Genomic DNA, 16,194 nt, shown 5'->3' with positions numbered 1-16,194 from the left:
TAGAAACTTGATTCTTCAAATCCTTCAGAGGGTCGTGCTCATCTGCCACTGAGTTATGCATTGTTGAGCTGCACAGCTCTCCTTGCAAGTGTATCGTTAAATAAAGAAGACAGGAAACAAACAGAGAGTGTAGCCAGAGTAAGTGCAGAACGAGGAACTCTCGGGGTTAAATCTCAACCTGTTTGGACAGTGCAGGTTGCATTCATTGGCACCTGACCAGAACCTTTCACCGTGCTAATGTTCCCTACCCACACACACACACACTTTCACACACATGCAATTAGCACTCACAGCACTTAAATGCCTACACACACAGTGAGCCAGTATGTAAAAGTGAACCTGCATCTCCTTATAGATGCACCGTGTTGATGCAGATGTAATATGCATGATTAAAACAGGTACACATGGGCGCACACACAACCCACCCACCCACCCACGCCCACACACACACACACATCCAGTGCTCAGGAGCAAACTTGGCTGTCTTTGGCCCTCTATTGTTCACTGCCACTGAGGCATTGCAGGGCTAAGTGAGGGGCCCTGATGGATACCTACCAGACTCAGACCACCAATAAAGGTGTGAGAGGAGGAGAAGGAGAGCAAATGGAGGGATATTGAATAGGGGAGAGGAAGATGGGAGAAGATAGCAGTGTATAGATAGGAAAGGAATAGGAGGAAAATGTATTGTTCCATGCATTCATATGCACAGGTGTGTGTATGAGTATAATATGGATGCTTCCCCTTTCTCTGCATGAGTTGTAATAATAATATGACAGTTATCTTTATGGAATAGAAAAGCAGGAGTCCACTGTATGACTTGTTGGTGCAACAAAATGTTCTGAATTTCCATCCACCAATATTTCAAAGAAATAGCATAGTATTATGGAATTTAAAAAAAGCATACAAAGTTAGCAACCAGCTAGCAAACATAGTAACTTTTCAATATATTGTATCAGTTTACTTGGAGGTGTAGACACATTCCTTTGTTACTCATTACATTTTTGAGTATGTATAGCATTATAGCACCTGAATCTATCATATAAGATACTGAATCCCGTATTTTTCCTGTTCCATTGCATAAAAGACTGAGTAGCAAAAGGGCACCTTGTGCGGTAGCCTCAGCCATCAGTGTATGAATGTATGTGTGAATGGGTGAATGTGACCCATAGTGTGAAAAGTGCTTTGAATAGTCAAAGATGACTAGAAAAGTGCCATACAAGTGCAGGTCCATTTACCAAGTGCAGGTCAGTATGTTTTGCATGAAAACACAATTAGTGATGTAACTATTTACTAATGTAATGCAATGAAAAGCAAAATACTTTCCTCCAAAATCTAGAAATATTATGCTGCGTAAAATAGAAATACAAATAAAGCACAAGCAGCCTATCTCAAAAGTTAAGTTAGCATGTTAGCTGTAAAGTAAGTTAACATGATTTGACAGAAGTGTCACCTGCAATCAACATTTTTACTTTATCTCTGACATTATCGATTTTTCTAAAGGCTAAATGTCACCTTTGTCAAAATGTTACAAAGCTTGTACTTTCGGGACAAAACCCCACATATTACATATTTGAAAGTGAATTTCTGCACCTCAGAGCGAGCTGCTGCTCTGATCTCCAGAGAAAGATGTGTGAGAATATTTCCGTTGGATGCTGGAAAAGCGTAACTTCTGCTCCAGGCGTTGTAAACAAAGACACCGTGTCCAACAGCGCAGCATCAGTCGGCATTCCCCGGCGCATAAATAAAAACAGGAAGTGATCTTGAAAGCTAAACTAATAGCAAAGATGCTTGTTGAACTCCGCTGAGGCCAAACACGTCACATGGAGCATAAACCAGCTCACTCTGTTGTTTTTTTGTTCTCCACAGGCTTTAATACAACAAAGTGTCAACAACATAAAAGCGCAAAGGTGGAGAGACACTTGTGTTCATATAAAGAGATTTAAATGATTAAATCTATCGATCAGCGGCAACCCGACTGGCCTGATGGTGGTCATTCACCCGTCAGCAGTCAAGTGGAGGCTACTGTGTGGCACTTAAACGACAAGGGTGTGAAGTGACAGATGAGAGAGTAAATACAAAGAGGTCACGACCCGTCGCACGCTGAAAGAGAAGGGAATTTTTTTGTAACATGAGTACCGTATTTTCAGAGACAATGGTGCCACCTTGAAACTTAAAGCGCCAAAATGTTTCCATGTCAAAGTTGTGTCACATGCTGATTTCTTTAGCGACTGTGATTCAGAGTCGGCAACAATAACATGATCTGATTGTCACCACCTCAGAGGAAAATGACAAAAACCTGTTTAGATTAATAGAAACATATACAGCATTGTGCAAAAATCTTAGGCCAGGTTATAATGATCAAACATATATATTTCTCAGTAGTCACTATACTAAAATACAACCAGAACATACAGGAAATATCTATAAAAACGCAAATATTTCAGAATACTTTACCAAGTTTATAGTGTGACCTCACTTTCAGCATGTGTTGAACTCTCTTGGACAAAATGAGAGTGATTGTTTGAGCTACCTTTTGTTATGGCTGTACAATTCCATGTTTTATACTAATTATTTAGCACAATTTGTTCTGACCTTTTTGGGGTTTCCTATGCTTTGTAAATGCTCTATGTATTTTTTGTTTGTATCTTGATAAAGAGACAGATAAATAGATAAGTTAGTAACTAAGTAAATAAATAAATACCGTCATTACAACTCTGCTAAAACAATAAATCTTTGGTGGCCTAAGACTTGCTCAGTACTGGATGATATTGTAATATTAACTCTGGTTGCACACGTCTTTAAAGGACACTATTAAAGATATAAGTTCATGATTTGCTGTTTAATGATGGGCCTCTGTTCCTCTGCCGTGCCTCCTTGCCTCTCTCCCCCTCCCTCCTCCTCTCCATCTCTCTGACAGTGGGAGACATAATCAGGTTTTGTGAGATTTGTGAGTAGATTAGCAGCCACCTTGCTTCAGATAAGAAGCTGCCCTGATAAAGCCCTGTCCTACGAGGCACATGGCTGTGATGAAACACCATATCTGACATGAGCAGATCTGTTAAGAACACAATTAAGACACTGTCTGGCCCTATCTACTCTAACTGCACCTATCCCTGCTAATCCCAGCGTTCAGTGTCGGGGGGTGAGGTTGAAAAAAAAATTCAGATTTAAAACGTGTTCAAAATGAATGTCAGGTTTTCTATAATGAAAAAAAAAATCTGTTTATTAGATTATAATCAAATAATGACACAAACAAGTTGAGAAATTACCTTGTCTCGAGGTGAGACTGATCTGGTTTGAAGGCACTTTAAAAAACCAGCCTGGCTTGGCCTTGAAGTAATCCTATGATCCAGAGACAAACAGAGAAAGGCAGTAAATGAGTAAATATAACACTACAGCTTTTATCCATAATCCAATTTGTAGAGGCTTTTCCAAAACAGCTGTTTTTGTCCCATTTTCCTCCTCAGGGTAATTAGAAATAAGACTGAAACAGAACCTTTCCAAAAGCTCAATATATAGTGACACACTCATTTACACAGGCTTTTTTTTTCAACACCAGGCTGCTTCCAGTCAGCCTTTCTGCAAGAGAGAGCTGTAACTGGTCCATATCAGCTGCCTAAGTGGTCTGTATAAAGAGCCAGGTGAGAGCTGCCTGGATAAACTTGCCAGCCACAAATCCAAACCTCAAATTCCACTTCACAGTGGATGAAATGATAAAGGCTGCATGTGCGTCCACACAGCATCTGCATCACTGGCATTTATTTATGGTTTTAGCATTCTGTGTTGATGGATGCATTTCAGATTATCTTCGATGTCCTGCACAGCTGGAGTGAGTCTGTACCAACCCCTATACATCGAGCCCATAACTCGCAGAACATCTTTACACAAATAGCAGCCTCACTTCTCAAAATCTCTTTTTGCACAAGTCTTTATCAGGATGCTTTTTTTTCTTTGCAAAGGCCTGTACACACACGAACAGATTTTAGGTTTTTGCATAATGTTGTTGCTCTTTGCATATGCACATGCATGACTGTAATGGGGCGGTTTGGCAGATATACTCAGAGGTAAATCAGTTTTGGTGCCATGCACATTCCAAAAAATCAATCATACGAGAAAATGATCCAAAAACGCAATGTTGACGTACCACAAGTGCATTTAGTTCAAATGTTTAGACCCCCCCCCAAAAAATTGGGGAAAAGTTGTGCTCATTTGTAATGAAGGGCTTGGTTACTTTGAAACAGTTCATTTATTTTTTTTTAAATATTGCCGTACAGTTTTTCCCTGGCACAAAAGAAGAATAAATAAACAACAGTATAAAAACATCACTATCAGCTTTCCATCAAGTTATTATTTTAGATATTATTATATTCAATATATATTATATTATATATTTATGTATTGTATTAGCCCAGAATGTTAAAACTGGTGCGTTCCCAATTCAATTAGAAAGTGAATGTGTAGTTTTTATTGTTATTTTTCATTATTACATATTTTTTTATTGTTTATTCTGATCAAGTCATTTAGTAATTTCTTTTTTTTGGCAAATTTGTATTTATATTATTTGTTGATTATTTATCGAATCATTTGATTATTATAAAACATTAAAACACGTTGCAGGTGCTCAAAGCAAATTAGCACATATTCTGATATTATTTTTTTGTTGTTAGTTAGTTTTTTTCATCTGCACTTTTTTGGGTTAGCTTGCTGATTATGCTAGGTCCGGTACTGGGTGTGCTCCTGATAAGATCCATCTGATGGTGCAGGCATCCCTGGCAAGAAAAGGGGGGAAAAGTACCATCTGTCAAAAAAGGTAATCTTTCCATCACGCTGAAACACCTCCCAGTCAGTACGCTCAGTAATTATTAATATTAATGACTAATAATAGCTATGTTTGCATCAAATCATTGTGTATTAGACCGTAAGCAATTTTCCTGGCCTCTGCTGTAGCAGACCTTCTTCAGAGATGCCCTTCAGGGAATCATTATCTCTGTAAAACGCCACAAGGGGGTTGAGTGCCTCCATCCACTGCCTCTTTAACCCACATCCATTATTCAGAGGGAGACCAGTGGAGTCCACACTGCGGGGAGACCAGAGAAACCACTGATGTCTCACTTACACCCACAGATGATTAAGGGATGTCTAATAGCAGAGGGTACTATCATTAATAACATTTCAGAGTCTGTTTGCACATGACATCTCAATAGCAAGCATACAGAAAAAAGAAACGATGAGGAAGACAGTGTGTGCAAATGCATTACTGAGCGTGTTTAAGTTATGTTTCCCTTGGTGACTGCGTTTGTCACATTATGCTTAAGTTGTTGTCTGTGTAATAATAACGGTAAGGCAATCTGTTGCGTGTAACTGGATCCCGTTTTGAATGCGGAGAAATGAATGAAACATGTGACAAGGTGTGATTAGTTATCCACCAATCTTGCTGGGTATTTGTTGACAGATGGGTCTTTTGTCGAGGTAATTTGTCGAACAGAATAACCAGGTAGATAATTACCTGTTGCTTTTCTGGCCATTAGGGGCTATTGTGTTGAAAAGATCCTGAATATTCATTGCTCAGTAGGGCAACCAAGGGGGCTCATTGAATCTACAGTAGCTGACCTGAGGCAACATGTTGTCTCTCTGTTTTTGGTTTCTTATTAACACCAGTGGAGCCCCCAAAATTTGTCAGTGTTGGAGTGGCACACCAAAACCAAAATCCATAACTGACGTTTAAAAAAATTTGATAATGGTGTTAAAGTAGGCCTAGTTTTCCCCAAATTGCATTCTGAAATACTTCAACACCAATTCTTATGTAATTATACATGATGGGCAATTAATTGTACTTTGCTGGTTATCCTTTTCCTTAAAAATTTGAAGCAGTACATTGATCCTAGGGAACAAAACATTTCCTGGGAAAGGGAGACCTGAGGTACCCATAGAACCCACTTCATTTGGATATGTTGAGGTGAGAGTTTAACCCTTCAAAACGAGAAAATTGGCTTGATTTCTCAGTGAAGTGTAGAAAAAAGGCAACAAGTAACTTAACAAGAAAAGGCCCCAAAATTAGCAAGAAATTAGAAGCAAATCTACAAAAAAAACGACCTTAAATTAGCACAAAAAAGAATAGCAAAAGAACAAAAACAGGTAATTACCAGAAAAAAGTGACAAAATAGAATGAAAATAATAAATATAAATGGTAATATATTCTTTTTCTGTAACCTAATTTTATTGTATGTTTATGATAAATATAGTTTTCTCAATATTTTCCCTAGTTATTTATTATATTTTTCTGATGATTTGCTCACTTTTTTTTAAGTTGAATTTCAGGTCATCTTCTCATCACTTTTTACAATTTTTTTTTCAATTTATGAAACATTTCATTCCAAGTTGCTGGTGGCCTTTTTTCAGTGTTTTTGAAAGAAATCAACTAATGTGCACATGTTTAAAGGTTTAAATCTTTGTGAAAGGCATCTGAACGCAGCATGATTTATCCAGGTTTCAAAGGGTTATTGGGACCCCTCTGAAAGCAACTCTTGCCAGTTGTTTCCTTGACAAAGTTTTGCCTAATTTCAGAGTAACATTTGGCCCTGTTACCAACAAGCTATCTTGTCATGGTTGGTACCAGTGAATCCCCGCCCTGTGCACAACAATCTCTTAAAGACAGTAAAATTGGCCTCCAGTTATTTTCTCCTGGGGTGCCAGCAGTTGTATCAGGGAGCCATGCCCCCCTTTTGGTAACGCCACTGGTTAACACCTAATTCAACAAAATAAAATGTTTTTGAAGTGATGCATATGAAACATAGTTACCAAGAAAGGAACCATGACTTCAGTTCTAATTTGAATTTCAGTGCAGATAAATAAATGATTTATTGAGGTATTCAGCAATCTCTAAAGTGCATTTAAAGATCATAATCTGGTTTTGGCAGGCCTCGCGTTTTCTTAAACAGCTGCATATTGGTTCAGTTGCATCAGATTAGACCACTACTCATCCGGGATGCAAATAAACATGATAGGGAATGAAGAGGCTGGAGCGGAAAGGGGTGTGACCGGGTGTTGTATTTCATGTCAAACCACCTGGAGAGGAGACACTTAAGGAGCGCTGGTTTGGTCAGCCAGCTGCAGAGAGAGAGAGAGAGAAGACCACTGACTACACTTGACTGTTGTGGACTTAAAGATTTTGCAACTCTTCAGGCGATGGACAGCAGGATCAGACCGCTTGGCCTGGCCGGGCACACCGCCTCCCCTCTCGGCGGCTTGCAGGTGCCTCCCTCCCTCCTGCGCCCTCCGCCTCTGTTCCTCCGGGCTTGTAACCCCGCGCTGGAGAGGGGATACCCCCGCACCCCGAAGTGCGCCCGATGCAGAAACCATGGTGTGGTTTCTGCGCTGAAAGGCCACAAGCGCTTCTGTCGCTGGAGGGACTGCGTGTGCGCAAAGTGCACCTTGATAGCAGAGAGGCAGCGCGTGATGGCCGCGCAGGTGGCGCTGAGGAGGCAACAGGCGCAGGAGGAGAGCGAGGCCCGGGAGCTCCGGCTCATGTATCCCGGCTCGGGGATCGGTGGGGAGGCAGGGATCCCTCAGCCGTCACCCGTGGGCCCCGGGGTGCCAGCAGCTACCAGCAGCACTCCAACAGCTCCCAGTTTCGATGTTTTTGGATCAGAGAACCAAAAAGATGGTAAGTTGGAAGTTTTCCTTTGAAGATTATTTTGGGTTTTTTTTGGATCCAAATATAACAGAATTGCACTACAAATAGTTTTTTATTATTAATAATTTAAACATCAGATGTTGGTATTATATAAGGTTTATTTGCTGTTAGCAGTGGCCTTGAGAAAATACTACAGCATTTAAGAAAACACCACATTTTCAGCATGCAATAAAAATTAAGAAATGCTTAAGTGTTTTTCTGAAATATTGAAATGTTTTCTAAAATGTAGTGTTTTCTTAAATGTTTTAACATGTTATGAAATGCTGAAGTGTTTTCTGAAATGTTGTAATATGTTCATAAATGCTGACATGTTTTTCTGAATTGTTGTAGTGTTTTGACTCTCAGGGCCACCATAATAGTTGGTGTTGCATTCCTGTTACCCCAAACTAAAATAGCATTTGTAACTTGCTGGCAGTTTACACACAGAACACACACACACACACACACGTATTTTCAAACAACCTGTTTTTCTTTTGTCCACATTTCAGATGACAAGCTGTCAAAGTACAACTTTTATAATGGATTTGTGGGTCGACCCCTCTTTGCACCCCACACCCCGCGGCTGCCCTCTCCAAATGACAAAAAAGATCTGTCTCCCACCAAGGACACAACCACCTCATTCAGCGCTGACAGTCCATCCCCAGCGTTTGATCAGCACTCAGACCACATAGAGAGCCCGCAGAGGTCGCTCTTCTCCTCAGATCCGGAGTCAGGCAGCGAGTCAGAGAAGCCCAGGGACCACCTGAGCCTGGAGAGGGACCCCACTGACATCATGACCAAGATCTTTCCCCATCAGAAACGGGACACCCTGGAGTCTATGGTGAGAACGTGCAAAGGCGACATTGTCAGAACCATTGAACTGGTATTGAGCTCCAAAGAGAACAAAATAGACAATGATAGCTCGTCTCTGTCTAATCACACAAACACACTCAGGCCTTCTGTTGGGTTGCCTGGAACGCTTGGAGCTCTGGGGAACAAGTCTGCCTTCTCCCCGCTCCACATGCCGCCGACAGCCGCCGGGGGGGACAGTCTGTACGGAATCAGCCCCCGTCTCGGTGTCAGCCCCCTACGGCTGGCCTACTCCTCTGCTAGCGGCGGCATGGCAGGTTTTATGTCACCATACATGACATCAGGACTGATGCCAGTGTTCCCACTGCGTCCACCTTTGGACTCATATCCCTTCCCAGGCATGATCCGAGACCTTTCCTACCTTCAGAGCAAGGAGTCACTGTGCAGCACAGGGCTTTACTCAAGACTTAACAGTGAAAAATGAGAATAAAAAAATGTTTAGTTAATCTAATTGTAAAGTGACTTTCAGATTTACCCTTAAATCGCCTTTTAAGTGCTGAGCAAAATCACTGCATTCTGACATTTTTCTTTTTAAACTTGTTTTTTTATAGTGATAAGATTTTTTATTTTTAATAAAGCTATTAAAAGGTGCCTTTGTTTTATGTGTGTCCATCTGTCTATTTTTCATCCCATAACATGACATAAATGTCTACAATTAAGTGTTTTTAGATTCATACAAAATAAAATGTTCTCTTTCAAACACACATTTAATGAAATTCATTCAGGATGTTTAACCTTTTATATTCTGACAATGTGCCTTTCTTACAATTGGATCGATTCTGTGTTTTACTATAGTGAATTTATCCCCTTTTACGGAGGCCTATTCTGACTTAGGGACAGTACTTTATTTGTGGCTGCAGTGTGACCTAATGACGCTCCCTGAAACATAAATACCCATATGCCACAGTTTCTGGCTATGATAAATGGTGTTATTTGGGCAATTTTCAAAGAAAACATGCAATTAAAACCAACCTGCAGGTTTTGGGTTTTTGAGGGCATTTAAAATAAATACAATATATAACAATTAAGTTGAATGTCTTTACTTAAATCAAAAACATAGCTCCCTCCCCTGTGCTTAAAAAATGATCAGAAGTGCCTGTTCTGCTTTGCAATATTTCTTCTATCACATAAATCACAAACAGTCCCTTAGAGCCTATATGTATAACCCAATAAGATAAAATGTATAATGACTCCACACAATATGGACAACATCATACAAAGTTATTATCAGACAGGTGTACTTAATAGGCTATATAGTTGGTGTGGTCCAAATAGTCTGTGAGTAACTAGCCGGAATGCAAAAAGTGTTGCAACCTTCCCCAGTCTCCCCTATTGCATACTATAATTAAAAATAAACAGTGTAAAACAATGTAGTCAATGAAAATAACATTGAAAAATCAGAGTTAAATGTTGCAATGTAGTCAGTGAGTGGAGTGCTGATGATTATTGAAGTGATGTATTGTATGGGTCAAATTTTACCATGTAACTTATTGTTTGAAATACGCTTTAAAAACATTTGACATGCCTCCCCCTTTTTGCAACCACACTGATAAATTACGAACAGTCCCTTAGACAAGTGGGAGTTTTGTATGGAATGGTCTCACTTCAATTTGGTCACAGTTTTCATCACTAGTTGGCCGTCATAAACTTCTTACAAATGCACAAACTTAAAAGATGTTCATTCAAATTTACTTTTAGTATGTGGGTGTATGTATATATTTAATTATTTTAGGTTTAGGTTTAAATGGATAAGGAGGATAGTTAATTAAAACCCAATGACTTAAGGGGAAGCGGTGGGATTGAATAAGTTTTTACTTCTTTTGCTCTCTTTTTTTGCTTTATGTTTATTATTGTTTATGATTATGACTTACTACTCAAAATAAATAAAAATCAAATCAAAACAAATCAAATGAAAATGTAAACGAGTGTGTTTCTTTTTCTGCAGCAAAACCGTTCTCACTCATGATTGGTCGATAGGAACCACGTGCCGTTTGAATATGAACCAATAGGAAGCCTCGAAAGCGTCACGAGACCGCATGTTTCAGGAAGTCAAACCATGGCCGGTTTAAATCTTGAATGCCTCTCATGAGTTTGAAACACCACTGAGTGGGTTTTTTGTCAAGTACGAGGGAGAAAAGTTACAATTCTGCAATTTAAAATGCGCCTCCGCATTGTTGTCGCCGCTGTTTTTTGGTGTGCTTTTGTAGACTCGCGAAAAATAAGAGGAATATCTTCGTCCTGTAAGTTCCCTGTCCCCTTCGAGCTAGCTTAATGCTAAGTAGCTAGCATCCAATTTTGAAATCACATTAAACGATGTAAGGTGCTGTGACTTTGGCGCTTCATTAGCTTCAACACAGACGATTGTTGCAAGTTTCTGTGAAGGTGCCATCGCTGCAGGTGGTTTTTATAAATGTACACAGCATATAAGGCTCATTGAGGGTGGTAGCTACAGTACCAGACATTTTAAACAGCTCCAGTCGGATTATTTAACAGACTGTGGATTCAAACACCGAGTTTTCATCCTGTGATAAAGATTACAGGCACAAAATGTTGTTCAAAGTCCACTCCTTTGTTTGGTTGCATTTCTTGCTGCATGTCAAGGTCACCAACAAGCATCAGACTGTAATGTGTTTATTCTGTAACAGACAAGCGGTTCTACAGGGAGAGAAAGTCCTTTCTGTGTATCGACGGGTCGAAGATCATCCCCTTTGAGCAGGTGAACGATGACTACTGCGACTGTGAAGATGGCTCTGATGAACCAGGTAAAGAAGTGAGCCTAAGGGCGAGTGGGTGTCTGTTTACCCATGTTCTCAAACTGTGAGTCACTACTGTGACCTGGGCACTGTTGATAATTACTGCACACTGTATTTCACTTCTGGGAAAATAGCATTTCATTTCACTTTTCAGACATACTGTTTACTGTGGGGATAACTAGTAGGCTGCACCTTTACCTAACCCACACTGGCCCCTTTTTAAATTCGAGCATATGCTATTCAGACTGTTAGGTCTAAATATTTGTTCTCTACTGTTATGAAACTGGGCCATGGATTCATGTATTATGTACATTTTATTCAAGTGTCATGCCATTTCTTGTCATTTTTGCTCCTTGTGGGACAAAAATCTATGAATCCTTTTTGTTTTCATTATCATCATCAACAACAACTTGTAACTAATTTAAGGTTCTTTATCTGAACATCACCTTAGAAATCTTTTGGTCCTTGGGGGATCAAAAGCTGTCTAAACTGCTGCTGAGTTTAAAGATTGAGGAGTTGTTGCAGTTGTCAAAGAATTTGAGAAATTAAAAGAAAATTAATTGGGTTGTGTCAAAATCCCCATCAAGATCTCACATGATCACACCTGGGGAAGGGAGGATAGCTCCTGCGTGGAAAGGGGAGGAGAGATAATGAGTGCTTTTCATTATGATAATTTAAGCCTCCGTTCGTTCTTTCCCCTCTGTGACCTGGAAATGGTTCCCCCTCTGCCATCATGGAGGAGCTTCCAATCCTTTAAATGCATTTTGTGGAGATGCAGAGTGAGGAGAGAGCTTGTAGAGGAGCTTAGAGCAGGAAACTAAAGTGTATCCTACACAGATGTCTTTTTTCAAATGGCGTGACATATAAATGCCTCGCCTCCTCATGTGACACAGCATGTCATAAGTAAGTGACATAAGACTGACGCGATGACACAAAGATTTAAACACAAAAGAAAACTTTGTGCATCTATTTTCAAACAGGTGTTTAGGAGAAGAGCAAGCAGAACACAACAACAAAAACTCCCGCACACTGAACAGCTTGCAAAAGTCATTGTTTTAATGCGAGGTTTCGGTACTAGAAAGGTGCTAAAACGTCACATTAAAACAATGATTTCTGCAAATTAGACAGTGTCAGGGTGTTTATCTATAAGTTATGATACAAAGGTTTCTCATTTGGCAGCTTCAGCGCCTCCGTCCTCTCCTCCTCCGCCTCTTCCTTGCACATTCTGAGGAGCTAAGATTTGAGTCAAAGAAGTGAGGGGACATATTTGCATAATGAAAATCACCTTCCTCCCTTTTTTCCTTCTTTTTGACCTCAGCCCTGATGTGTGTGTTCAGTGAGTGAATTTACTTTTAATTTAATCCCTTAATTTATCTTTATTATGGCAAACAATTTGGTAATCTTTCATTTTGTCTCCATGCAGAGCCAAAATCTCTCACGCAAACAAAGATTTGTACAAAGAAAATAAAACTGCTCTGAATTTTGAACCTTGGACTCCCGCGTCATCTATGGGTCCCACAAACACACTCAGACTACCAACTAGCCTTTACATTTAGAATCAAAGAGGTCATTACACAACTGAAGTTACTTACAATTTCTGTGCAATGGAACAAGTCCATTGTCTGTTCTGCACACTTTTGCATGTTCAGTGGTTTTTAAAGACTAGGGTGAATAGACAGACTTTGTAAACCACCAAACAATCTGCTAAAATACATGATCTGCATTTGCTGCTTTCATGCCATCCCATACTAGAGGGATAAATCTAACCCCCGTTGTTTGCAACACATGTATAAGCACCCCCATGAACTTCCCTGCTTACTGCAGACAAAAGGGGTAAAAAGCAAGAGCTGAATGAATTAAAATTAAGCATGTTGGTAATTTTATCTACCCTGGAGATTTGATATTAAGCTAATGCATTGGGAACAGTAAAACATAGTGGTTAACATTTCTGAGACTTCAAATTAACTATCCAATTTCCATTTAATTTACACCACACTTGAGTATATGGTACATTAAAGGGACAGTTCACAAATACACATTTTACCTGTAGTGCTATTTATCAGTCTAGATTGTTTTGATGTGAGATGCAGATATCAGCCGTAGAGATGTCTGCCTTCTCTCCAGTATAATTACACTAGATGGCACTCTTCTTGTGGTGCTCAAAGCACTCAAGACAAACATTTGAAAAACTCAACAGCAGTGTCTCTTTCCAGAAATCATGACTTTGTTGCTCAAAATAATCCACAGACCTTGCTGTGAGCAGTTCCATGCAGGAACTATTTTCTTTACCAAACTACACCCTCCACCTGTATCCTTGGGCAGAAGGAAGAGTGCATCTACCCATGGATGATAGCTCAAGTTTGTGACACCTTGACACGTGAACATGATGTCCTACTCACATCGCTGTTGAGTTTTTCAGATGTTTTTTTTAGCACCACAAGCTGAGTACCATCAAAATCCAATATGTTAAAAAGAAGGCAGACATCTCTACTGCCGATATCTCCAACACTGCAACTCACACGAAAACAATCCAGAGTGATCAACAGTACTATAGATAAGAATAAATGTATATCTTTGATTTTTGGATAAAACTGTCCCTATAACACTAAAACAAGATGCAGTATAGTACACCCTAACATTGCAAAAAAGTGTCCCTTTTAAAGCATGCATAATAATATATTCAAAACAAAGTAACAGTAAACTCACAGCTCGCAGTTTGGGAAAGGGTTGCTCCCTAAAAATAAGACACTTTGAGATGAGATGGTGCAAACAGCTCTAAACTTTATGCCATGACAGAGCAAGGTTTTGCAACTCTTTCAATTTAAGCCCTTCAACAGAACGAAATCACAAAATAACAAATACAAACGCTGGCAATACCTGTATGAGTGCCTGTTGAAACGGGACACACCACATGTTAGTCATATCAGCCTCCATGCATATTTGATAAATAGTTTTGATGAGGCTCATTTGTTTGTGAAAGTTAGTTTGTAATGCAGCACTGACCCCTGCCTTTGGCCCCATGTAGGCACCTCAGCCTGTCCTCGTGGCCGATTCTACTGCACCAATCTGGGTTTCCGCCCACACTACATCCCATCATCGCGAGTCAATGATGGCATCTGTGGTAAGGCTTTTTATATGTTTTGCATTATATTGGATAAAATGTATACTCCCCAGAGAGGCGACTTTAATAAACTCTACAGAACCTGAGTTGAGATGATGGATTAACAATGTTTTCTGCTGCAGCGTTTTTCAAGGACAAAAAGGGTTGCGCTTCAAGTGCAGCAGTGATGAACAGATTTATTCTTGCAGAAAATGAATCTTTCAGAATAGCCGGTGAAAAGGTTTGATTCTGAGTTTATTTTAATAACTCGCAACTAATTTAATTGTTGTGTAGTTTGAATCACGTCCCTTTTTTTAAAAAAAAAAAAATATACGATTCTGTTTGCTTTACACCTTTCTGTGTGTTTTGTAAACACGGACCGGAATTCGTATTTTACATAATGTCAAGAAGCTGACATGTTGGTGTACAGACTGTCACTCCTTTTGTAGTGCAAACAAACAGCTGAAGTAGACACAGCAAACAAAACATGGCTGTCGAACACACGCGCTGGCTCTCCTCACACAGTTTTCCTTGAAAAAACATCCTGTCCTTTTCCTCAAGGCTTTCCTTTATCCTTTCTTGTAAAATCTGCCACACTCTATGCCTAATCAGATAGTTTTTCAACCCCCCCCCCCTCTTCTCAACCACTTTTGTTCTCTAGTAGCTCTCCACTTTGGATAAAATCAATACATTTTGTTTCTGACATCTCCTCTCCGTCACCAGCACTTTTGGCAGCATTAGACAGCATGCAACCATCCTGAGTAAAAAAAAAAATGAAGGAATGAAAAAGCACTTGTGGTATATTTCTCAAAGCCTCCTTCTCCCTTTCCTCCCCCCTTTATTCCTCTCCCACCTGTCTTCTCATACCTTCCTGCCTTGAGTGGCGCCACTTAATAGCTAACACCTCGTCACTTTTCCTCCTCGGCTGGTTGTGGAGAGATTTTCACTGGCTTCCCCTTTCTGGGCTGTAAAAGCTGGTCCACTGGTCACCAATGGGGTTCTGGATAATTGAGAAACCTCACACTGTGCCCACTCTCTGAGGTGAAAATATCTGAGCAAAAGGCAGATCTGAGCACTCACGAAACACCACGCGGCTGATCTTTATGAGTGGTTGATCTCAAGAGACATCCTCTCTGAACTAAAGAGGGAGAGATATCATACAGATACAAAGATCTCATCTTCATGGAGGATGAAAAGTGACTAAAACCTTAAAAGAGAAGATTTTTGCCACTCTTATGTCTGTCTGTTAGAATTATGGCTACAGCAGTCAGCCTAGCTTCAGCTCAGTTTAGCTCATACTGGATACGGTGAAACAGCTAGCATGGCTTTTTTTTTTCGCTCTTCAGATTTTACACAGATTAAACAAACAACATTTAATGTGTTAATTAGTTTGGATAAAGCCAAGCTCATTGCTTTCCTCTTTGTCAAGTCTTTTTGCCATCAAGGGCTGCACAATTTGTCATTTTTTATTGTCACTGCGATGTCAACTTGGATAATCAACAAATAGTGAAAGACTGGGATATTGTACTCAGGGATTTCTTGAGTATCAGTACAAAAGGGCACTTTAAAATGTAACTATTATTCATTTTTACTGGTGTGTTTTGTGTTCAATTCAATGATCAGTTTTGTAAATGAAAGAATGTTTTTTGAAGTAATTTACTTACATTTTTTTGATTCAACAAGCAATGTGTTGTACTTTTTTGCAGTACACTGAAAACAGAATAAAACTGAATACACCATTTTTTGCCAATGTATTTATTATTATTATTACTTTTTTATTATTATCAATTAAAAAATAT

The 16,194-nt window shown here is 39.6% G+C and overlaps 2 protein-coding genes across 5 annotated transcripts in view; both read left to right on the top strand.

Annotated features, from left to right (window-relative positions):
* The first annotated feature begins 7,137 nt into the window (after positions 1–7,137).
* On the top strand, positions 7,138–9,038 carry LOC121962024 (doublesex- and mab-3-related transcription factor A1-like). 2 transcript variants are annotated; one of them, XM_042512199.1, is made up of 3 exons: positions 7,138–7,663; positions 8,182–8,513; positions 8,627–8,880. In XM_042512199.1, exons 1-3 carry the CDS (start codon positions 7,186–7,188, stop codon positions 8,783–8,785), a joined length of 969 nt encoding a protein of 322 aa, XP_042368133.1. In that variant the 5' UTR covers positions 7,138–7,185; the 3' UTR covers positions 8,786–8,880. The 2 variants fall into 2 exon arrangements, with proteins under 2 accessions (XP_042368133.1, XP_042368132.1); XM_042512198.1 differs by having other exon boundaries at positions 8,182–9,038.
* Positions 9,039–10,596: 1,558 nt separating this feature from the next.
* Positions 10,597–16,194, top strand: part of LOC121962023 (glucosidase 2 subunit beta-like) — a 154,857-nt gene continuing 149,259 nt past the window's right edge. For all 3 annotated transcript variants that reach the window (XM_042512195.1, XM_042512194.1, XM_042512196.1), the window contains exons 1-3: positions 10,597–10,782; positions 11,188–11,304; positions 14,321–14,416. In XM_042512195.1, coding sequence (XP_042368129.1) covers positions 10,701–10,782; positions 11,188–11,304; positions 14,321–14,416 — 295 coding nt within the window. In that variant the 5' untranslated portion in view covers positions 10,597–10,700. The remainder of the gene's footprint in view (positions 10,783–11,187; positions 11,305–14,320; positions 14,417–16,194) is intronic.

Source organism: Plectropomus leopardus, chromosome 23 (assembly GCF_008729295.1).
Source record: "Plectropomus leopardus isolate mb chromosome 23, YSFRI_Pleo_2.0, whole genome shotgun sequence".
Classification (NCBI taxonomy): Eukaryota; Metazoa; Chordata; class Actinopteri; order Perciformes; family Serranidae; genus Plectropomus; species Plectropomus leopardus.
The sequence above is the reverse complement of the archived record's forward strand: the minus strand, read 5'-3'. Positions and strand labels throughout refer to the sequence as shown.